Here is a 25,000-nt window from a genome sequence, read left to right as displayed (position 1 = left end):
TGGAGTATGACAGCAGAAGGACAGCAGCAGCTTCTTGTTCAGTCTGTTCCTCCGTAGCACCCTCAGGAAGTGTAGTCGCTGCTGGGCCTTCTTAACTGCTGCAGTGGTGTGTGATGTCCAGCTGAGGCTCTCCGAGATTTGAACCCCCAGGAACTTAAAGGTGGGGACCCTCTCCACTCTCTCTCCATTGAGGTGAAGGGGGGGGGGTTCTGGACGGTGTTTTCTGAAGTCTATGATGAGTTCTTTTGTTTTGCTTGTGTTCAGATGTAGGTTGTTAGCTGAACACCACGCAGACAGCTTCAGGATCTCGTCTCTGTATGCCGACTCGTCGTCTCCCTTATATATGTGGCCGACCACAGTGGTGTCATCTACAAACTTTATAATGGAGTTGGGGTGGGGGGGTGAATGGGAGAGCAGTCGTGTGTGTAGAGTGTGTAGAGTGGAGGGCTCAGCACGCAGCCCTGCGGGGAGCCAGTGCTGAGGGTGCGGGTGGAGGAGCAATAAGGGCCTATTTACACTGTCTGAGGACGGTCTGTTAGGAAATTGTTTATCCAGGCGCATATGATGGGGGGGGAAACCTAGGCTTGACAGTTTTTCCACGAGTATGTCAGGTATGATGGTGTTAAAAGCTGAGCTGAAACAAACAGCATCCTGATGTAGTTCCCTGGGACTTCTAGGTGGCTCACAGCTGTGTGAAGGACCGTGGCGATGGCATCATCCCTGGATCTGTTAGCTCTGTAAGCAAACTGATGGGGGTCGAGGGAGGGTGGGAGGCTGGCTTTGATGTAGTCGGCTATCAGTCATTCGAAACATTTCATCACCGCCGATGTTAGAGCTGTGGGCCTGTAGTCGTTGAGCTCTCTGACTGGTGTCTTTTTGGGGACAGGAATGATGGTAGCCGTCTTCAGACAGGATGGAAGGCTAGCTTGTGACAGGGACCGGTTGAATATCCTGGTCAGGGCCCCTGAAAGCTGGTCAGCACAAGCTTTGAGTACTTTGCAGAGTACTCCATCGGGTCCTGCGTCTTTACTAGGACCTGTAACATGCAGATCATGAAGAGACACAAAGAGACACAAAGAGACACAGAGATACACAGAGAGACACAAAGAGACACAAAGAGACACAAAGAGACACAGAGAGACACAAAGAGACACAAAGAGACACAAAGAGACACAGAGAGACACAAAGATACACACAGAGACACAGAGAGACACAAAGATACACAAAGAGACACAGAGAGACACAAAGAGACACAAAGAGACACAGAGAGACACAAAGAGACACAGAGAGACACAAAGATACACAGAGAGACACAGAGAGACACAGAGACACAGAGAGACACAAAGATACACAGAGAGACACAAAGATACACAGAGAGACACAAAGATACACAAAGAGACACAGAGACACAGAGAGACACAGAGACACAAAGAGACACAAAGAGACACAAAGAGACACAGAGAGACACAGAGAGACACAAAGATACACAAAGAGACACAGAGAGACACAAGAGACACAAAGATACACAAAGAGACACAAAGAGACACAAAGAGACACAGAGAGACACAAAGAGACACAGAGAGACACAAAGATACACAGAGAGACACAGAGAGACACACAGAGACACAGAGAGACACAGAGAGACACAAAGATACACAGAGAGACACAAAGATACACAAAGAGACACAGAGAGACACAAAGAGACACACAGAGACACAGAGAGACACAGAGAGACACAAAGAGACACAAAGATACACAAAGAGACATAAACAGACACAGAGAGACACAGAGAGACACATAGAGACACAAAGATACACAAAGAGACACAGAGAGACACAGAGAGACACAAAGATACACAAAGAGACACAGAGAGACACAAAGAGACACAAAGATACACAAAGAGACATAAACAGACACAGAGAGACACAGAGAGACACATACAGACACAGAGAGACACAGAGAGACACAAAGAGACACAAAGATACACAAAGAGACATAAACAGACACAGGGAGACACAGAGAGACACAAAGAGACACATAGAGACACAAAGATACACAAAGAGACATAAACAGACACAGAGAGACACAGAGAGACACAGAGAGACACAAAGATACACAAAGAGACACAGAGAGACACAGAGAGACACAAAGATACACAAAGAGACACTGAGAGACACAGAGAGACACAAAGATACACAAAGAGACACAGAGAGACACAGAGAGACACAAGGATACACAAAGAGACACAGAGAGACACTGAGAGACACAAAGATACACAAAGAGACACAGAGAGACACAGAGAGACACAGAGAGACACAAAGATACACAAAGAGACACAGAGAGACACAGAGAGACACAGAGAGACACAAAGATACACAAAGAGACACTGAGAGACACAGAGAGACACAAAGAGACACAAACAGACATAAACAGACACATAGAGACACATAGAGACACAGAGAGACACAAAGAGACACAGAGAGACACAAAGATACACAAAGAGACACAAACAGTCCTCCAGACTCTAAATATTGTTGGAAAATTAAAAATTAAAAAATGTGTTACATAAAGTATTTACATCTGTTTATCTTTTGTGTTTGCATCTTAAGAAGAGCTATGGTTACAGGTCACACAAAACAAGAGGAAGAAGATGTTATTTAGATAAAATCTTAACATTTGTCAGACATTTTAAGACCACTGAAGTCTTTATTTCTAACATGTGTTAAGACTTTAAGAATGTGCTGGAAGACCTTCCTGGATAAATACCATGATCTCAGTTTAAAAAAGGATTCATTCATCAAATTCGATTTTCCGCCGTGCACTTACACGTCTGATATCCTGAAATTACTGGCACCAAAAAAAGGCCCCACACACACTTGCAGACTGCCCCCCCCCCCATGTTTTATTACATTATATTGCATAAGGTCTCAGGACTTAGCGTGCATTAACCAGTGGAGAAAACATCAGCTGTTTCCTGTTACACAAAGTTGTGACTCTAATTAATTTAACTTATTGACTTCAGGCCGAGGTTCACAGCGGCCGCAGTGTCTCGCAGCATCTGACCAAATCATCATGTCTGTCATGAGGTCGGAGATGTTTCCCAACGTCTCACTTTGTTCATCTGAGCGGGGGGGTCACTGTGACACAGCGGGGGGGTCAAACATCTTCCACATCAGAGAATACCCACGTTTTTATCGAGGTATATAACCCCTTCCTCTGGCTTTTTATTTACCTGTAGATTCAGTTTTCAGGAACCACTGAACAATAAAAAACAAGAGTCAACAACCCCAGAACATGTATATCTATATAACATATCATCTATAACGTTTCATCACATGACGTCTCTGCATCAAGCTTTCTTTTCCAACGAGTCCTAAAATGACCTTTAAAAATATAAAAGATGTGAATACGACTGCATTAAGTTTCTCACTGTGCATCTGATTTCCATCTTTCAAACATCGTCGCTGAAGCGTTTCAAAGAGTCCAGAAGTGTGTGATGATATGTAACGTTCCTCACATCTTTATGTGCTCATGGTACTTGTTGAAACTTCTAGTCCCACCGTCCGACCCTTGGAAGCTAAATGTGTCACAAAGCATCTTTTATTTATTTTATTAGATGAATGCGTTTTTGTACATGTTCCCTGTGAAACTTGATTTAATAAAGTAAAGTGCTGCTTTTCTTGGACAGAACTCCTGTGTAGAAGAAACCTTTGATTTCAATCTACAAACGTGGTTAAAAACAGGCTGGAAATATCACATTTATTTGAGTATTTCACTGACAGTGAAGCCACTACACGAACAATACAGTACACAACAGTACACACAACAGTACACTGTACGGTTACATTCTTGTTGTCTGTCGGGAAGCAGAACACATCATGTTTAACTCGTCTCCTTCAACACGTATCCACACCTTCAACAGACAAAACTTGATTGAACCTCATCTCAAGTCACAAACTGCTTTGATGATCGCCTCAGTCCAATCCTTGCGTCTTATCATCACGTTTATCTACAGATATCTTATATTTTTAATCTGCTATTACATAACATTTAAATTGGAGTCATACTTCAGTTCTGGTACATCGGTATCGGTATTATATATTGTATTATACATCGGTGTTATATATCGTATTATACATCGTATTATACATCGTATCCGTATTATACATCAGTATTATACATCGGTATTGTATATCGGTATTATATATCGTATTATACATCGTATTATACATCGTATCCGTATTATACATCGGTATTATACATCGGTATCGGTATTATACATCGGTATTATATATCGGTATTATATATCATATTATACATCGGTATTACACGTCGGTATTATATATCGTATTATACATCGTATTATACATCGGTATCGGTATTATATATCGGTATTATATATCGCATTATATGTCGTATTATACATCGGTATCGGTATTATATATCGGTGTTATATATCGTATTATACATCGGTGTTATACATCGGTATTGTATATCGGTATTATATATCGTATTATACATCGTATTATACATCGGTATCGGTATTATATATCGGTATTATATATCGCATTATATGTCGTAATATACATCGGTATCGGTATTATATATCGTATTATACAAAAGTGTTATATATCGTATTATACATCGTATTGTATATCGGTATTATACATCGGTATCGGTATTATACATCATATTATGTATCTTATTATACATCGGTATCGGTATTATACATCGTATTATACATCGGTATCGGTATTATACATCTGTATTATATATCGTATTATACATCGGTGTTATATATCGGTATTTATATCGTATTATACATCGGTATTATACATCTGTGTTATATATCGGTATTATATATCGTATTATACATCGGTGTTATACATCAGTATTATAAAACGGACATGTCAAATCAAGCAATCTGATTGGTTCTTGACTGTGGTATAATGAGCGTATATCACAGGTAGAATTGTAGTTACTTTTCACAACAAGTCAGTATCCCTCCGCGTCTGAGAGAAAGCTACACCGTTACAGCTGTTAAATGACGTCCGTTAAGAACAAACTTACAAAGCTTTACTATGGAGGAGTGGATCCATCAGTGCCTATCTCCAGAGTAAAAAGCCAAATAATCGATCAACATTGTCTGTCTAATATGTTCGCTAGCTGTTAGTGTTGTTGCATAGCAACCACCTCGCACTATGTTTTGTGCAGAAGGCAACGGAGGGACTATTTTATTTTGAACATCATTATTTAACAATAAAAACTATTTAAATTGGAGTGTGTATTTTTCTTTCATATTGCCACACTTGGTAACCATTTTATAAAAGCAACAGCTCACTTCAGACCGTGATATATGGTCATTATATCACAGGTAAGGGGGTTATCGGTATTATATATCGGTATTATATATCGGTATTATATATTGGTATTATATATCGTATTATACATCGGTATTATATATCGTATTATACATCGGTATTATACATCGGTATTATATATCGTATTATACATCGGTATTATATATCGGTATTATATATCGGTATTATATATCGTATTATACATCGGTATTATATATCGGTATTATATATCGGTATTATATATCGTATTATACATCGGTGTTATACATCGGCGTTAGACATCGGTATTATACATCGGTGTCATACATTGGTATCGGTATCGGTATTAAACATCGGTGTAATACATCAGTGATATACATCGGCGTTAGACATCGGTATTATACATCGGCGTTAGACATCGGTGTTATACATTGGTATAAGTATTAAACATCGGTGTTAAACATTGGTATTGGTATCGGTATCGGTGTTATACATCCCCGTAAGACATCGGCGTTAGACACACGGTGTTATACATTGGTATCGGTATTAAACATCGGTGTTATACATTGGTATCGGTATTAGACATCGGTGTTATACATCCCCGTAAGACATCGGCGTTCGACACACGGTGTTATACATTGGTATCGGTATTAGACATCGGTGTTATACATTGGTATCGGTATTAAACATCGGTGTTATACATTGGTATCGGTATTAAACATCGGTGTTATACATTGGTATCGGTATTATACATTGCCGTTATACATCGGTGTAAGTATCTATCTATCTATCTATCTTTATTGGTATCGATGTCGGTATTAAACATCGGTGTTATATGTCGGTGTTATACGTCGGTGTTACACATTGGTATCGGTGTTATACTGCTCTCTTAATATCGGCCTCTGCATGTAAAAACAAGAATCCAGCAGCTCTTTGTTGAGAGAGTTGATGAAGCTTGTTGACTCTGTTACATAAAGACATTGATCTGAGAGCTGATGATTCCCACGAGACCAGCATGTCACAAAGCAGTTGGTCTTGAGCAACATGACCTGTGCAGTCTGTAAACACTGAGACTAATGTATCATTTGTGATATTGGGCTGTATAAATACATTAGATTTTGATGATTTGATTTGACCTCATAATGACATTAGACGTTACACACAATACACAACGTGCACCGTAGAAACTAAAAGAGGACAAAACGCTATTTATTTACTTTATTTTTATGTTGCATTAGTTCTTAATTATTGCTTTTCTTCTGCTTATTTATTCTAGTGACTTTTATTTATTTTAACATTTTATTGTTTGAAGTTGTATTTTCTTAAAGTTTTTAATTTAACACGGAACAGATAAACATGAATATCAAACGTCACTCTTCAGAGACAAAGGAAATATATTCTACACAAATAAAACAATAATATGTTTAAAGAAATTAGTCAAATAAAAGATACAAATAATAAATAGTTATTTATAGAATTCTATTTATTGTTTAAATCCTGAAAGCACTTTGAGCTGCATGTTTGTATGAAAGTATAAATGAAGTTGAGTCTAATATATAAAGTAAAGAATGTAAACTGAAAATATGAAGAAACATTCAAATTAAATAAAAACTTTAGGGTCTGATCAACCTGATCAAACTTTATTTATAACGCACTTTTCAAACAAATCAAATGCACTTCAAAGATTTTTACAAATCATTGACAAATATTAGGATGTTAAAAGTAGTAAAAAGTTCAATAAATAAAATAAGTTATAAGGATCAATAGTAATGTGTTGATAAAACTAAATGCAGTAAAATAAATATAATAATAGAATAAGTATAAAATAAATAAACCATATCATTATAAAACACTTTATAAAAGCCAGAATGATCAGCTGCTCATTTCCAACAAAGATCAAGATAAATATATTTATTTCCCGGTGCTGTAACTTTAAGCATGTGTGTGCACGGAGCAGCAGAGCAGCACGGAGCTCTGCAGCTCTGCAGCTCTGCGTGTTGCTCCTCTGCTTCAGTCATCTGAGGACGCGCTCGGTTTTTCTCTGCAGGGGGAGGCGGGTCGGGCCGGACCGGACCGGGCCGGGCTAGGAGGCTCGGCTCTGGGCTTCATGTGATCCGACAGGGAGGTGTTTGACTAACAAAACACTTGTCCAGCCTCCAGGCAGCATTAGAGAGCTGACCGTCCCTCCTGCAGCTGCCCGGCGCTTTCTCCCGGAAAACATTTGGGATATTTCCTCAGTGACGCTGCAGCTGCGACCATGGGAGACACTCAGTCTGCGCAACGAGAGGACGACACTGCAGCAGAGGAGGTGAGCAGAGTGCATGATGCTCAGACTGAGCAGGATCCTGAAGACAAGGTATCTGCCCCCCCACCCCCCCATACTGCAGAGAACTCCCACCACGTTCACAGACTAACTATCTTTATGCATTAAGGATGTTCAGCATGAAGCAACACTTTGTGAAGCCTGATAGAAATGCTGAGGCTGCATTGTGTGTCAGGACAGTGCAGGTGTCAACACATGCGTTCACTCTGAGCTTTAAAGAAAGTCCCCCCACCCGATCAGGAGCACAAGGAAGCAGTTTCTTTCTAGGAAAACTCTAAAGTTGTTGGAAATGTTATTTATTCAGATGGAGCTGTAGATGCTCTCTTGGTTTCTGACTCCTGCTAGTTTGAACCTGTTTTCACTGATGCAGCAACGGTTTGCATTTACCATATATGAGAAGGAGACGCGACCTTTCATTGTTCGAGGAAGCTGAAGCCCAGGGGACAGCTAGAGTTTCCCGTCTGCACTCAGCAGAACGTCGATGTGTTGTGTCCAACATGATCCCAGCAGAGCAGCCAGTCCATCAGTCAGCACTGAGAGGGAAGTCATGAGAAGAGTGATGATCACTGCTCCTTTAACCTTGTGATGAAGATCACAACATGACATCGTACTCCACCACGAGCTGGAACAACATATCACAATATGATGCTGTGTGATACTGTATCGCTTAAACAACACTGCAGTGATTTTATATTAATAGTAAAAGCACAGATGTGTCACAGCGCCTCAGGTGTGCAGTCAAAGTAAACTCTTTCAACCGTTTTCCTGAAATAAGATTAAAAACAACATTATTTTAGGTAATTATTAAGATACCTGACGTGTAAGACCTTTTTAATACCTCTAAAAAGTACAAATTATACGGTTACTGCGCCAAAATAAATAAAAACCTAGACAGCAGTACGAGCATTTATGAGTTGTATTGAAAGGAATAACTGAGTATTATATAAGAATAAGAAATACGAATATTCAGCACTGGGTTCCAGCCACAAGGCTCACGAGCAGCACGTTGATGTGAGAAAATAAAACTGAAGAACTGATCAAGACGCTCGGACACTTCATGCCTCCCCTTCATTATTCCAGACATAGAAACTTTTACCTTGAATATCGAAAACTAAAGAATCTGCAGGACCGTCTGCATCATGATATGCATCGTATCTTCTTATAAATAAAGTATCTCATGTTGCATAAAGTCTAAGGACTTAAGTCAAGTAAATGCCATGTCACCTTTGGTTTAATTAAATACAATAATCTGACTTTCTTTTCTAAATAAATGTCTAAAATACTTTATGAGCCGTTTTCTTCACACACAGAGTTTCAAGTCCTCCTGCTTTACACGTGAACTGAAAACAAAGCGAGGCCTGTTCACAGCTGCTCATTTCGGTTCATATTAAAAGGCTGCACTTCTGACTGGAACATCAGCTCACAGCACATAATCACATTATGGACTTCCATCCTGTGGCATGCAGTCAGGCTCAGTTCAGAGTGAATGTTTTTATCAGCTTCAGAAGCTGCTTTCTCAGATACTATTATTAGTGCGTCGCTGCTCAATGACTATCATGATGTGACAAAACATGCAAAAGCTTGTCTGGAAATGAATCTGCTGTATCGATGTCCAACAAAGTCTCCGCAGCTTTTTGTGGAGTTACTTTACTGTGTTTGTCCACAATAGTTGAAGTGTTTCTTTTCCCTTAACCTGCTTAGACTTTCCCAACTAATCCGACTCAAGGATTTTAAATTTGGACAATTATGTTAGTTAACTGTAAGACTGCCATCACACCCACAACAGTGACTGGACTGTTCTTTGTTCCCACAATAAGACTTTGGAGCCAGTTAATCCAAGATTTTAATTATTTGTTTCATGGAAGTACAAATTCTGATGGTTTTGTTTCCTGCAGCTATGAGTATACGAGCAAATGGTTGTTGATATACATTTATTTTAAAGAGCGAGTTCACGGTGCCAGAAATATCGATAACAATACCAGAGAAATTCCACGATTCTCGATTCTTCAGTAAATAAATGATTGTATTTAAAAATTTCCTTTTATTAAAGAAACATTTTGGCATTCGTAGTTTTAATGTGTTATAAGCTGCTTATGAGAGTCATGAAGTTAAACAGTATCTGTTTTATATTGTTGTGAAAACATCTCCTTTAAACAGCGGAATTTATTCAAATTTCTCACCAATTACATTTTACAAGATTACATTTGAACACATCATAATAAAATGTAGCTTTGACCATACAAATTTTTACTGAATAGAGCCTGAACACATCATACTTTAACTCAATGCAACCTTCGTTAATGTTAGCTGTTAGCTTATTATTTAGCCAAGCTGGACTGTGCTGCCACCAGCTGCTAACAGCTAACGGCTAACGTTAGCTAGCTCTCCTCCTGCATATTTCAACATGGATTTGTGTCGAGTTACCTGGTAAAAACGAGTACTTGGAACCGAATTATCGGTGCTCGTGACCTCCCTACTTTGAGCTGAAACCAGTGCTTGTGAAATTACTATTACAAACTAGGAAATGTTTAAAATTGAAAATGAGTTTATTGTCTTTCATCCATTCAATCTAATCTTTTCCACAAGAGCAAAGGTGCATTGTACATTCTATGTTTTGTGCTTTGTTTCAGCCTCTCAAAAACAAAGAGCAGATCTCTGAGATCAATGGAAAAGCAGACAGCACTATAGCAGAAGTGGATAGTCACTGTGAGGAGATCTCTGCACATGGTAGGTACTCTATTACTCTTACAGTTTATTGACAGACAATGTCAGCAATATTTCAACAGACGCATTACTTTTTGAATTTCACCTGATCATCAGTTCTTGAGATCTAAGTATTTTAATATTTCATTTCTTTCCTGGTTGATCTATCCTTTCACCAGACGAAGACGTTTCAGAATCAGAAAAGCCACTTAAAGAAGGAACATCGATAGAAAATGTTGAAATGAGCGAAAAGGATTTGTCTAATGAAGCTGATGCTAATGATGAGTTACCCCTGGAAACGATTGAAATGGATGCAAAGCAGAATGACTTCAATGACAGTTTTAGAACATTTTTCAGTAACATTGGTTTGAAATTGACGGTAAAGAGGGGCTCAGATGAAATAGCAACAGATGAGACCAACAAGGAAGAACAAAACAGACCAGAAGATGTGGAGGATACAACAAAGGAAACCACAAGTGAGAATGCTGATGTGAACATGGCACAGGAGACGTATGACAATGATTCGACAACATGTCCGACCTTGACAGACGTGACATCAGAGGACGTTCTAGAAAATGCAAAGGAGAAAACATCAGAAACCAAAGAGAAAGTTGAATCTGATAAAGCAGATACAGCAATGCCTGTAGGAGAAGATGCACAACAGGATGCCACACCTGAAAAAGAGCCACAGTCCACATCTCCTAGTCCTGAAGAAGAAGTGGTCGTTTCTCCAATTAAAAGATTTTTTACAACTGGAATCTTTTCTGGACTACGGAAAAAAAAGAAGCCTGCAGAAGAGGAGACTGACAAAGAACTGGAAGACTTCGGGGAAAAGGAGGTTGTAGAGCCGATAGAACAAACTGTCCAAGACCAACAACAGGACAAAGAGGAGATTAGTATCCGTGTTGAGGCAGCGCCAGTTGAGACAGTACATAAAGAAAATGAACTTAAAGGGGAGATCCTGTCTGCAGCTCAGACGACAGATGCATCTACCACAGATCCATTGACCATTCTGATTGTCGCTGAGCCTGAAATTATGAGTTCTCGAGAGAAGGACAAAGTTCAAGCAAGTCCTCTAAGAAGGCTGCTGTCAGGGTCTAGTTTAAAGAAACTATCCAAAAAGCAAAGATGCAGGAAATCAAGTGATGCAAAGCTGTCTGACTCTGGAGAACATGTTTCAGATCAGCTCCTATCATCCACAGAGTCAGCTGAGAATCAGAAAGGAGAAGTTTGTGCACAATCTTCTGCAGAGGCAACAGGAGAGGATGGTGCATGGGCTTCTTTTAAAAAACTTGTGACTCCGAAAAAGCTCAGGAAGAGATCCTCCCTGAGTTATGAAGAGACACATATCCCAGGTTTAGTAGGAGAACCAAAACCAAGTGATGGAGGGCAAATATCAGATCACAGCACAGAAGAAGGCAAAAAACGAAAAGACTCTTCTGTTTCATGGGAATCTGTTTTGTGTGGATCCGGAAGGAGAAGAAGCCGAAAAACGTCCGACTCTGAGGAGGAAACACCGCAAATTGACAACGATATAAACAAGCAAGATGGTGGATCTAAACATGGAGCAGAATCAGCTCTAGAGAGTTCTAATGACGTAGATGAAACTTTAGTCTATTCCCCGAAACAAGCAGGAAGTCCTTCAGAGGGTGATGGAGGGTCAACATGGAAATCATTGAAAAGACTTGTCACCCCGAAAAGGAAAGGCAAGGATGAAGATGAAAGCAAAGACAATGTACAATCTGACAGTGAAGTTACTCAAGATGAGTCTTCCTTTTCGATAAAGAAACTCCTACCACGACGAAAAAAGAGGAAGTCTGCCGAAAAGCAAGAACAAGTATCTTCAGACGAGGCTGATAAGGACGCAGCTTCAGTTGATGAAGACTCAGACACACCAGCTGTGGTTCCATTGTCTGAGTTTGATACAGTTGAGACAGAGGTTCACATACAGACACAGGTAGACATAGAAAGTCATATACCCAATGAGGAAGACTATGAACTCCAGCGAGACCTTCTTGATGAGAGGGCTGAACCAGTCCTGCCAAGTGACAGCCTGCCAACTGAAGCAAAGAAAGTCCAAGACAAGGATGATGCTTTAGAAAACCAGGCATCTACAAACCCTGCTACAGATGAAGAACCTGATGATCTTACAGAATCAATCAGTAAACAACAACTCAGTGATATCCCAGAGGAGGCCACTCCAGCTTCAGTCACCGAGGAGGCAGCGAGAGATGACACTATAGCAGAGGACCTGATAGAGATCACATCTGAAGCCATTACTGCACCAGAGCCTTTAGACATTACCCTGGCGGATGAAACTGAGATGATCTCTGCAGTTTCCCAGTTATCTTCAGAGTCTTCAAAAACATCCGGCAACACAACACCAGTTCCAGCCGATTATGTTGTGAAAGACACAGATTCCCTTCTGCATCAGGTTGTTGAAACCATCTCCGTAAACCCAAAGGAAGTTCCAGCTTGTTCAGATGAGCTAAACTCTGAAAGAGTAGTTGTTTCGTTCTTGCATCAAATACTGGAAACATTTGTAAAGGAAGAGCCAGCAATTATGGAAATACACGGAGGATTAGATGCAATTTACATCAACACAGATCTAAATGTTGAATTTACAGCTACCACTCGAACAGAGAGCATATCTGAAGTCAATGACTCTGTTTCCACAGAGATTATATCTGAACTTCAAACTGAGGAGTTTGACACGGCTGAACTTGCTGTAGATGAAGTACTTGAGGGTGACTTTACACATCCAGAAGAGAGCTTAAAAGAATTAGAAAGTATTGATGAGAGCCATCTGGTGGAATGCCTCTCTGAGGTAAATGCGGCTGCGTCTACAGATATATTACCTGAAGTTGACAAAATTGTCCCAGATGAAGGTTCACTAGTGGAGGCACATCAAACTGAAACAGAGCCCCAAAGAATGGACTCTCAAGAAGCGGACTCAGCTGCAACAGCAGCAGATGAAACTAAAGATGAGGCTATGGAGCAGGAAGTCCAATCTCTGACAGAAAAGGATGAGCTGACCGTGCACAATATCACAGATCAAATTCAAGTTGAGAATAAAGATCAGCCACTAGTAGAGGTTGAAGAGTTGCAAGAATTAGATCCAGAGGAGGGTAGCATTCAAAGGCTCGAAAAGGATGTAATATCAGAGGACATAATAGCAGCCGAAACAGTTACATCACTCCAAGAGGAAACAGTGTTGCTTACTGAAGTCAATGTTGAGCCTGAAAAGGAAGATGAACTACAAACAGATGCTGCTAAACCTGAACATGTTCAAGTACCAGAAGCTGTGCAAACCTCCACATTAGATTCAGAAGAGGGCAGTGTCCAATCACCAACAGAGGAAGTAAAATCAGAGGACTTTCCACCAACAGAAACAGTTACAGGTGAACACAAACAGACAGAAGATCGTCTCACTGAAATCAGTGTTGAGCCAGAAAACAAAGAACTACAAGTGAATGTTGTCAAAACTGTTCCAGAACCAGAAGTATTACAAGCACCCACATTAGAGTCAGAGGGGGGTAGCCTTCTATCACTTGAAAAGGAAGTAATATCAGAGGATGTTACAGATGAGCCCAACAAGGAAACAATACCTCTCACTGAAGTCAATCTTGAGCCAGTGGATGCTTCTAAAACTGAAAACGTTCGAGAACCAGAAGTCTTACAATCTGTTCCAGCACCCATATCAGACTCAGAGGTGGGTAGCCTTCTATCAATTGAAAAAGAGGTAAAATCAGAGGATACACCAGAAGCAGAAACCGTTACAGATGAACCCAGGGAAGAGACAAAACCTCCCATTACAGTCAATTGTGATGCTTCCAAAACAGAACATGTTCAAGAACCAGAGGTATTAGAAGCTGTTCAAGCAGCTACATTAGATTCAGCAGAGGGCAGTGTTCAATCACTTGAAAAAGAGATAATATCAGAGGATATTCCAGTAGTGGAAACTGTTACAGAAGAGCCCAAAAAGGAAGCTGATGTTAAGATAGAAGAAGAAAAACTATCAATAGAAACTGCCAAAACCAAATATGTTCAAGAACCAGAAGTATTACAAGCTGTTCAAGCACCCACATTAGAGTCAGAGGTGGGTAGCCTTCAATCACTAGAGAAAGAGGTAATACCAGAGGACAGTCCAGAAGCAGAAAATGGTAATGATGAACACAAAGAGGAGGCAATACCTTTCACAGAAGCCGATCTTGAGCCAGTGGATGCTTCCAAAACCAAACATGTTCAAGAACCAGAAGTATTACAAGCACCCACATTAGAATCAGAGGTGGGTAGCCTTCCATCAATTGAAAAAGAGGTAAAATCAGAGGATACACCAGAAGCAGAAACCGTTACAGATGAACCCAGGGAGGAGACAAAACCTCCCATTACAGTCAACTCTTTTGAGCCAGAGGATGCTTCCAAAACCGAACATGTTCAAGAACCAGAAGTATTAGAGGTTGTTCAAGTGGCTACATTAGATTCAGAGGAGGAAGGCAATCTTGAAAAAACAAAACCTCCCATTACAGTCAATTTTGATGCTTCCAAAACTGAACATGTTCGTGAACCAGAAGTATTAGAGGCTGTTCCATCAGCCACATCAGAGTCAGAGGTGGGTAGCCTTCCATCAATTGAAAAAGAGGTCAAATCAGAGGATACACCAGAAGCAGAAACCGTTACAGATGAACCCAGGGAAGAGACAAAACCTCCCATTACAGTCAATTTTGATGCTTCCAAAACAGAACATGTTCAAGAACCAGAAGTATTAGAAGCTGTTCAAGCAGCCACATTAGATTCAGCAGAGGGCAGTGTTCAATCACTTGAAAAAGAGATAATATCAGTAGAAGTTCCCGGAGCAAAAACTGTTACAGATGAACCCAAAGAGAAGACTATACCTCTCACTGAAGCCGATCTTGAGCCAGAGAATGCTTTCAAAACAGTTGGAGAACCAGAAGTAGTACAAGCAGCCACATCAGATTCAGAGGCACGTAGCCTTCTATCAATTAAAAAAGAGGTAAAATCAGAGGCTACACCAGCAGTGGAAACAGTTACAGAAGAGCCCAAAAAGGAAGCTGATGTTAAGATAGAAGAAAAACTAGTAGTAGTAGACACTGCCAAAACCAAACATGTTCAAGAACCAGAAGTATTACAAGCTGCCACATCAGATTCAGAGGTGGGTAGCCTTCTATCGCTTGAAAAAGAGGTGAAATCAGAGGACAGTCCAGAAGAAGAAAATGGTAAAGATGAACCCAAAGGAGAAGCAATACCTCTCACTGAAGCCGATCTTGAGCCAGTGGATGCTTCCAAAACAGAACATGTTCAAAAACCAGAAGTATTAAAGGTTGTTCAAGTGGCTACATTAGATTCAGAGGCGGAAGCCAATCTTGAAAAAACTGAACATGTTCGAGAACCAGAAGTAATACAAGCACCCACATCAGAGTCAGAGGTGGGTAGCCTTCTATCGCTTGAAAAAGAGGTAAAATCAGAGGATACAATAGAAGCAGAAACCGTTACAGATGAACCCAGGGAGGAGACAAAACCTCCCATTACAGTCAATTGTGATGCTTCCAAAACAGAACATGTTCAAGAACCAGAAGTATTAGAAGCTGTTCAAGCAGCCACATTAGATTCAGCAGAGGGCAGTGTTCAATCACTTGAAAAAGAGATAATATCAGAAGAAGTTCCCGGAACAAAAACTGTTACAGTTGAACCCAAAGAGAAAACAATACCTCTCACTGAAGCCGATCTTGAGCAAGAGAATGCTTTCAAAACAGTTGGAGAACCAGACGTATTACAAGCTATACAATCACCCACGTCAGATTCAGAGGCAGGTAGCCTTCTATCAATTGAAAAAGAGGTAAAATCAGAGGATACACCAGCAGTGGAAACAGTTACAGGAGAGCCCAAAAAGGAAACTAAAGTTGAGTCAGAAGAAAAACTACATTTTCAAGAGCAAGAAGTATTCCCATTGGATGTAAAAGACATTGAAACTGAAACCAAAACTGATGAAGGGACATCGATGTATGTGCATGTAGTCCCAGAAGTTATTGAGAGAGGTAGTGCTCAGGAGCTTGAAAAGCAAATAATGTTAAAAGACGTTCCCAAACCAGACGTTGTCATTGCTGCAGTTACAGATGTGATTGAGAGTGAAGTTGTGACACAACTTGATCCCTCTTTACAGATAGCAGAGGATCAGAAAACAGAGAGTATCCCACAATATGTTGGGGTTAAGCAGGAAGACTGTATACCTGAAGTCGTAGATGATTTACAAACTATAACAGCAGTTTTTGTATCCCCTGTAAATGAGGAAGCAAGTAATGTTCAGGACCTAGAGAAGACTGTATTTACTGAAGAACCCCCAGCACTGTGTGTAGACAAGGTGTTAGTTACAAATGAACCCAAACATGAAGAGCAGCTCAGTGCAGTGCAAGTCAGTGTTGAGAGAGAAAAAGAAAGTGAAATTCCAGGCGCTGAGACAAAAACTGCTGCAGTTGAGCACGCTGTAGTGGCACAAGTAATCATATGTAATCTCAAAGATGTCTCAGTTGCAATACCCAATGTTTTGGTAGAGAAAACATCAGCCATTACTGAACCCTTGATAGGTAAAGTGACAAGTCAGCTAGAGTTCAAGAAGGAAGTGGAGACTGCCACATCCTTAGTGAGAGATGGTGCTGAGACAGCAGAGGAAGGCAGCGTGGTGTTGATGATGCATGTGCCATCTGTAGAGTTTGAGGACAATCACAGAATTCAAGTGCAAGTGGTCGACGTCCATATTAAATCAGCCCAGACAATTTGGGATACAGTGCTAGAGGTGGCGGTAACAGAAGTCAGAGAAGTCATAGATGTTTGTCATGAAACGGTTAAAAAAGTAGACAATTTCTCTGCAACTCCAGAGATTGAAGAGGATTTAACGACTGAGGAATCCAAGGTGACCATTCAAGAAGTTATTCAACACGTGAAGGAACACGTACCACAGACAGTACCTGAACCAGTGGTGGTCAACTTGGAACAAGAAGGTGTAAAACAGCCAGATGCTGTGACAGAAGTGATCGAGATGGTTCAAAGTGGATCAGATGAAGTAGAGGATCCAAAAGCGACGGTGGATAGAAGTGAAAACTTCAGGGAAAGACGAGAAGAAGTCTCCAATGATGTCTGTGCAACTGATCAGCAAGTGTCCGAGGATCTCATGCAAGATGTTTCAGGATGTTTAGATCCCTACATCTATAATCAAAAAGATGATTTGAAGGAAAGTAAAGCTGAACTGGAACAATCAGAAGCAGATGTCGCAGGAGAAGAGGTCAAATCAAATCAAATTATTCATGAAAGAACACAAAATCCGATTGTAACACCTAGTAACGCTGGATCAGTCGCCCACCAGAACTCTGGGATTATCCCGTCAACATGTAACGTAGAGTCCCCTTCAAGTGTTTCCATTCAAGTCAAACTCAACATCCAGTTAAGGCAAGCAAGTGCAGCAGCTCTGCCACCACCTGCAACAGACATGTCGGAGATCAAAGTTCAGACAGTCGGGAAAGTTGAACCTGTAAATCCGATACAGAGAGCCGACAGCCAGAAACAGATGGAGCTAACGGAGGTCGCTGATCACGCAACAGAAACCCCAGAACCAGAGCTAAACTCAGATTCTGACAGAGCAGGCATTCAACCTGTACGGCCGGACATCAGCATCCAAGCAATGGAAACAGTAGAACAAATCAAATCAACAGAGAGAGCAGCCTCCAGTGTCCAGGCAGCAGAGTCAATACAACCAGTGAGGCAAGCAGAAAGAAGAGCAGCGAGTCAGACACTGATCTGTAAACCTTGTGAGCCGGCACAGGAGCCAGTTCAACTGAAGGAGGAACATGAGCAGGACGTGTGGATGGATGCGAAGGAAGACCTTTACACTCGAGAGGAACCCAAGGTGTCCCCTCATGAGGTGGAGGAACATCTTGAGCCTCGGGCAGAAAGAGAGCAAGAGGAGAAGGTCGGACTTGAACACGAGTTTGAAATGACTCCTAATTCAAACACGGAGGAGGAACGTAAACAGGAAATGTACAAATCCACAGAAACATGTGAGCTGGATAGTGACGGGGAGGACTTTGCTGTGGCGCTCGAGCATCCTGAATCTGAAAGTGCGAGCGTCAGTGACCGGTGAGGCTCCATTTACTGCTTTTACTGTCATCTTTATTTACAATTGCTAACAAGCTGTATTTACGATCCTTTTTCTAAACTATGCACACGTCAATATTATATTTATATTTAGTGGACTGTTGTTTTTGTCATGAATACTTTCACAAAAAGCAAATGTTAAAAACTTGAATAACTTGCTGTTACACTGAAAGCACGCGTCACAAATTCAATAATGGATTCATGTCCTGATGTTTCAAGGTTGGACGGCTGAGAAGGAAGTCCGAAGGAAGCGAGCAGAACACGACAGGAAACAGCTATACAAATATAAGTGTTCGATTATTTTATTATTATTATAAAGTTTGTGATTAATGAGAGAAGCATGAACTGGAGAAGTGCTGGGGGGGGGGGGCTAATGCTACTGCAGGTTTCATTACTAATCTTTCAATTCTAAATCCTGTTTTTGCAAAGATTCATCAGATGAATGTAAACGTCTCAGATTGTGAGTTTTAAAAACACGACGTCATCATGTGACCCTCTCCGTCACATGATGACGTCACATGACGTTCTTTCCTTGTCTACGTTGGTATCTGGAGATTTCACAGCCTTTACTTTGTTCATTAAGTGTTTGTCACGTTAATACTCGAGTGCTGCATCAGGTTACTCGTGCTCGTGTTTATTCTCTTGTACATAAAGAAAGTTGCTTAGAGAAGCAGAAACTTTCTCATTTTTAATCTACAAGAATTTCTACTGTGTGAAGTTTTTAGATTAGAGCCTGAAGAGAGCATGTTTAAAATAATCATTTACACAAATACTTATTTTCAGGTTAAATTAATCTTCACATTTATTATTAATTACATTATAATCAGCAAAGCCTTAAATACTGAGGCAGCCCCCCCCCCCAGCAGCTGTTTGTCCTTTTCTCCAACATGTTCTGATTTATCTGTGATGTTAACGACATGAAGGAATGTTAACGAATTAACGATGTTAACGAATCAAATATTTTATTTGAATAAATTCATATCTGTATATTTCAAATATTTCTTGTGTTGAAAATTTTTTCTTGAATATTGAAACTTTAATATATAATAATACTTTTGAAATATTTAGAAGTTTTACTGAACGTTTAATTAAATTACATTTAATGTAAAACTGTCTTTAAAGTTTGTTTGCAGATTTACTGTTTTATATAATTAAAATGTATTTATTTTACATTTAAAGAAATCACTTAATATACTTAATACTACTACTAATAATACTACTACTATTAATATGAATACTATTAATATTAATAATACTACTACTAATAATAATAATACTAATACTACTACTATTACTATTATTATTAATACTACTATTAATATTATTAATATTCTTAAAATTATTAATACTACAAATAATAATAAAAAATCAAATACTACTATTAATAATAATACTAATAATAATACTACTACTAATACCACTATTAATATTCATACTACTAATATGAATATTATTAATAATAATTAGTATCATTATTAATACTAATATTAATATTATTAATAATACTATTAATATTCATATTACTATGAATAATATTATTAATAATATAATAATAATATTAATATATTATTAATATTCACAATAATACTATTAATATTCATATTACTATTATTAGTATTATTAATATAATATTATTAATATAATATTATTAATATTAATAATACTACCTTGGATTAATCTCTTATAATGAACGTATGACTCAATGAGTTGATCTTTTACATGCAAACACTTAAAACACTTTATTGCATCTTTTATAACAGCATTCTGATAAATACATTTATTATAATAATATATAATATTACGCTTCATGTCCAGAGTCTCAACTCTTTACAAACATTCACAGGTTGCACATCATGTCAATAAAAACATTGTTCAACACAAATTCAGAAACAAGAATCTAAAACATCCGAGAGGAAGAAGTCCAGCTGATTAGTGTCCTGCCACAATCTTCAGCAGGGAGGAGACGAGGGAAGAGGAGGAGATGAGGAAGAGGAGGAAGAGGAGGAGGAGACGAGGAAGAGAGAGGAAGGAGGAAGAGGAGGAAGAGAGGAGACGAGGAAGAGAAGAGAAGGAGGAAGAGGAGGAAGAGGAGGGAGACGAGGAAGAGAAGAGAAGGAGGAGGAAGAGAAGAGGAGGAGGAGAAGAGGAGAGGAAGAGAGAGGAAGAGAGGAAGAGGAAGAGAAGGAGAAGAGGAGGATAGAGGAAGAGAGAAGAGGAAGGAGGAAGGAGGAAGAGGAGGAGGAGAGAGGAAGAGAAGAGAAGGAGGAAGAGAAGAGAAGAGGAAGAGGAAGAGAGAGGAAGAGGAAGAGGAGGAAGAGGAAGAGGAGGACGAGGAGGAGGAGACGAGGAAGAGAGAGAAGGAGGAGGGAGGGTAGATTGTAGTTGTGAAATGTTTACACTGAGCAGGAAAACATTCAGGTCCGCTTCAGGATTTCAGTCTTTTCCAGAAACATCGTGAAAAGGTACCTGAGTGTCCCGCAGCTCCGTCTCTGTCCCCCCGCAGCTCTGTCCCCGTCTGTCCCCCCGCAGCTCTGTCCCCGTCTGTCCACCCGCAGCTCTGTCCCCCCGCAGCTCTGTCCCCGTCTGTCCCCCCGCAGCTCCGTCTCTGTCCCCCAGCAGCTCTGTCCCCGTCTGTCCCCCCGCAGCTCCGTCTCTGTCCATCTTTGTCCCCCGCAGCTCTGTCCCCCCGCAGCTCCGTCTCTGTCCCCCCGCAGCTCTGTCCCCGTCTGTCCCCCCGCAGCTCTGTCCCCCCGCAGCTCTGTCCCCGTCTGTCCCCCCGCAGCTCCGTCTCTGTCCATCTTTGTCCCCCGCAGCTCTGTCCCCCCGCAGCTCCGTCTCTGTCCATCTTTGTCCCCCGCAGCTCTGTCCCCGTCTGTCCCCCCGCAGCTCTGTCCCCCCGCAGCTCTGTCCCCCCGCAGCTCCGTCTCTGTCCATCTTTGTCCCCCCGCAGCTCTGTCCCCGTCTGTCCCCCCGCAGCTCCGTCCCTGCAGCTCCAGGCTCCTGGACACGTGAGCCTCGATGGACGCTCAGAAGATCATCTTTGAAAGTTCAAACAGAACCTGGAAGAAGAACGAGCAGTGAAGTAAAGTTTGTTCTGAAGACACACGAACACAGAATCTCATCATGTATTAACGTCAGCAGTCGACGTGCTGCAGATCGCTGACGACACGGAGACGCCTCTGAGCTGCGAGCTGGACTCACCTCGATGGTAATGAGGATGACGATCATCCACTCCAGCCTCAGGCTGTGCTTCTCACTCAGGTGGCTCCTCATCAGGTCCGTTAGCTGACTGCAGTGTTCCAGCTTCTGGTTCACGACCTGCAACATGTTTCCAGCTCAGCTCAGCACGCACATATTATTACAGTGACCTCTGCAGGTTTACTCACGTTGACTCTGCGGTTGATGTTGAGGAACTGACACGTCTTATCGTAAAGTTTCTCCAGGTTCTCTCGGGTCCCAGTAGAAGTCGGGGGTGAGCAGCAGGTCGGACCTCAGGTTTATACAATGTCTGTCGGGGAGGAAACACCAAGTTCTAACTCTTAGCATCCTTCAACACAAAGTCAAACATGTGGTCAAAGTATCAAAGCTGCGAGACGAAAGAAACAAGTAATGAACACAGTGAAGTGAAGCGTTCCTCTAACACCTGGAAGCTGTGTGTTCACTGTAACCCTGGTGAAGATGCTCCGCCCTCTGAACCTAACTTCAGTTACCTCAACGAGAACAGTTCTCCGATCTTCTTCATGACTTCTGCAGACGACAACTTCACTCTCATTCCCAACTTCAGAGTCTGGAGACAGAAGTAGATTAGAAACACACACACACACACACACACACCACAGACACAGACACACAGACAGACAGACACACACACAGACACACAGACAGACACACAGACACACACACACACACACACACACACACACAGACAGACACACACACACACTACCTCTGGGATGGACTGAATGGAGTCTACAAAGTTGTCTAGAGAGACCTCCCATATGGCCAGCTTCACTGGAGAGGAGAGGACAGTCAGAGGAGCACAGGACATGGTGGACGTACAGGACATGGTGGACGTACAGGACATGGTGGACGTACAGGACATGGTGACGTACAGGACATGGTGCACGTACAGGACATGGTGCGTACAGGACATGGTGGACGTACAGGACATGGTGCACGTACAGGACATGGTGGCACGTACAGGACATGGTGGACGTACAGGACATGGTGACGTACAGGACATGGTGGACGTACAGGACATCAGGACATGGTGGACGTACAGGACATCAGGACATGGGACGTACAGGACATGGTGGCACGTACACGACATGGTGGACGTACACGACATGGTGGCACGTACAGGACATGGTGCACGTACAGGACATGGTGGCACGTACAGGACATGGTGGACGTACAGGACATGGTGGACGTACAGGACATGGTGCACGTACAGGACATGGTGCACGTACAGGACATCGTGGACGTACAGGACATCAGGACATGGTGGACGTACAGGACATCAGGACATGGTGGACGTACAGGACATCAGGACATGGTGGACGTACAGGACATGGTGCACGGACAGGACATGGTGCACGTAAGGACATGGTGGACGTACAGGACATGGTGGACGTACAGGACATGGTGCCGTACAGGACATGGTGCACGTACAGGACATGGTGCACGTACAGGACATGGTGCACGTACAGGACATCGTGGACGTACAGGACATCGTGGACGTACAGGACCATGGTGCACGTACAGGACATGGTGGACGTACAGGACATGGTGCACGTACAGGACATGGTGCACGTACAGGACATGGTGCACGTACAGGACATCAGGACATGGTGGACGTACAGGACATGGTGCACGTACACGACATGGTGGACGTAACAGACATGGTGGACGTACACGACATGGTGGACGTACAGGACATCAGGACATGGTGGACGTACAGGACATGGTGCAACCGTACAGGACATGGTGCACAGTACAGGACATGTGGACGTACAGGACATGGTGGACGTACAGGACATGGTGCGCCGTACAGGACATGGTGCACGTACAGGACATGGTGCACGTACAGGACATGGTGGACGTAGACATGGTGCATACAGGAATCGTGGACGTACAGGAAATCGTGGACGTTACAAGGCAAATGGTGGACGTTACAGACATGGTGGACGCAGCATCGGACATGGTGGACGTGACACGAACTGGTGCACGTACAGGACATGGTGCACGACGAATGGTGGAGTACAGGACATGGTGGACGTACAAGGACATGGTGGCCGTACCCAGGGGGGGGACATCAGGACTGGTGGACGTACAAGGACATGGTGCACGTACAGGACATGTGCACGTACAGGACAGTGGACAAGGACATGGTGGACGTACAGGACATGGTGGACGTACAGGCACATGGTGGGTACCGTACAGGGCACTGTGTACAGGACATTGGTGGACGTACACGACATGGTGCACGTACAGGACATGGTGGACGTACACGACATGGTGCCGTACAGGACATGGTGGGTACCGTACAGGACATGTGTACAGGACATGGTTGAGTACACGACATGGTGCACGTACAGGACATGGTGGACGTACAGGACATGGTGTACAAGGACATGGTGGACGTACACGACATGGTGCACGTACAGGACATGGTGCACGTACAGGACATGGTGCACGGACAGGACATGGTGCACGTACAGGACATCAGGACATGGTGGACGTACAGGACATGGTGCCACGTACAGGACATCGTTGACGTACAGGACATCGTGGACGTACAGGACATCGTGGACGTACAGGACATCGTGGACGTACAGGACATGGTGCACGTACAGGACATCAGGACATGGTGGACGTACAGGACATGGTGCACAGGACAGGACGGACAGGTGGCACGTACAGGACATCAGGAATTGGTGCACATAAAGGACATGGTGGATGTACAGGACATGGTGGACGTACAGGACATAAAGGACACTTTCAGACTCTCACCTGACAAACACAGAGCGTTTTGAAAAGGCGAATTGCTCCAGCACAGCTTCGGCGTGGTCCCTCCTGTCACTCAGAATAAAGTCTCCGCGCTCGAGCTTCGTGTTTCCTCTGAAGGACAAAGATTTATATTTAACAACAAGCTACAAAAGTAAAAGAGCAGTGTCGGCACAACTTCAGAAGTTAATGACCCTTAAAAGGAAGAAAATCAACAAACTAGAGAATACACGTTAGTTTTATTATTAAATATTAGTAAATATTCAGTGCACATTAACTGTGTGTGTGTGTGTGTGTGTGTGTGGAACTTACCTCCTACAGTGTAGTTGATCTCCTCGTTCTCCCCAGTGCACTAGAGCCACTTCATAGGGCTGAATCTTCATGACGCTCCAGGATTCTCAACACCTGTTTCATCTACACACAGTGTACACATTAAAAAAAAAAAAAAAAAATTATATATATA

At 42.0% G+C, this 25,000-nt stretch overlaps 1 protein-coding gene and 1 pseudogene across 1 annotated transcript; one reads left to right on the top strand and one right to left on the bottom strand.

The window, feature by feature from the left end:
• The first annotated feature begins 14,643 nt into the window (after nucleotides 1–14,643).
• On the top strand, nucleotides 14,644–19,521 carry LOC115004924 (cytadherence high molecular weight protein 1-like). The gene is made up of 2 exons (XM_029426673.1): nucleotides 14,644–18,513; nucleotides 18,751–19,521. Exons 1-2 carry the CDS (start codon nucleotides 16,385–16,387, stop codon nucleotides 18,761–18,763), a joined length of 2,142 nt encoding a protein of 713 aa, XP_029282533.1. The 5' UTR covers nucleotides 14,644–16,384; the 3' UTR covers nucleotides 18,764–19,521.
• A 1,926-nt stretch (nucleotides 19,522–21,447) lies between these two features.
• Nucleotides 21,448–24,920, bottom strand: LOC115004934 (required for meiotic nuclear division protein 1 homolog; annotated as a pseudogene).
• Between the last annotated feature and the right edge of the window lie 80 nt (nucleotides 24,921–25,000).

The sequence above is a fragment of the Cottoperca gobio genome, unplaced genomic scaffold (assembly GCF_900634415.1).
Source record: "Cottoperca gobio unplaced genomic scaffold, fCotGob3.1 fCotGob3_223arrow_ctg1, whole genome shotgun sequence".
NCBI lineage: Eukaryota > Metazoa > Chordata > Actinopteri > Perciformes > Bovichtidae > Cottoperca > Cottoperca gobio.
This window is presented reverse-complemented; position numbering and strand designations above follow the sequence as displayed.

Bases quoted from the DNA above. Each gene is read 5' to 3' on its own strand.
- LOC115004924 (XM_029426673.1), top strand. From the start codon at position 16,385: ATGTATGTGCATGTAGTCCCAGAAGTTATTGAGAGAGGTAGTGCTCAG.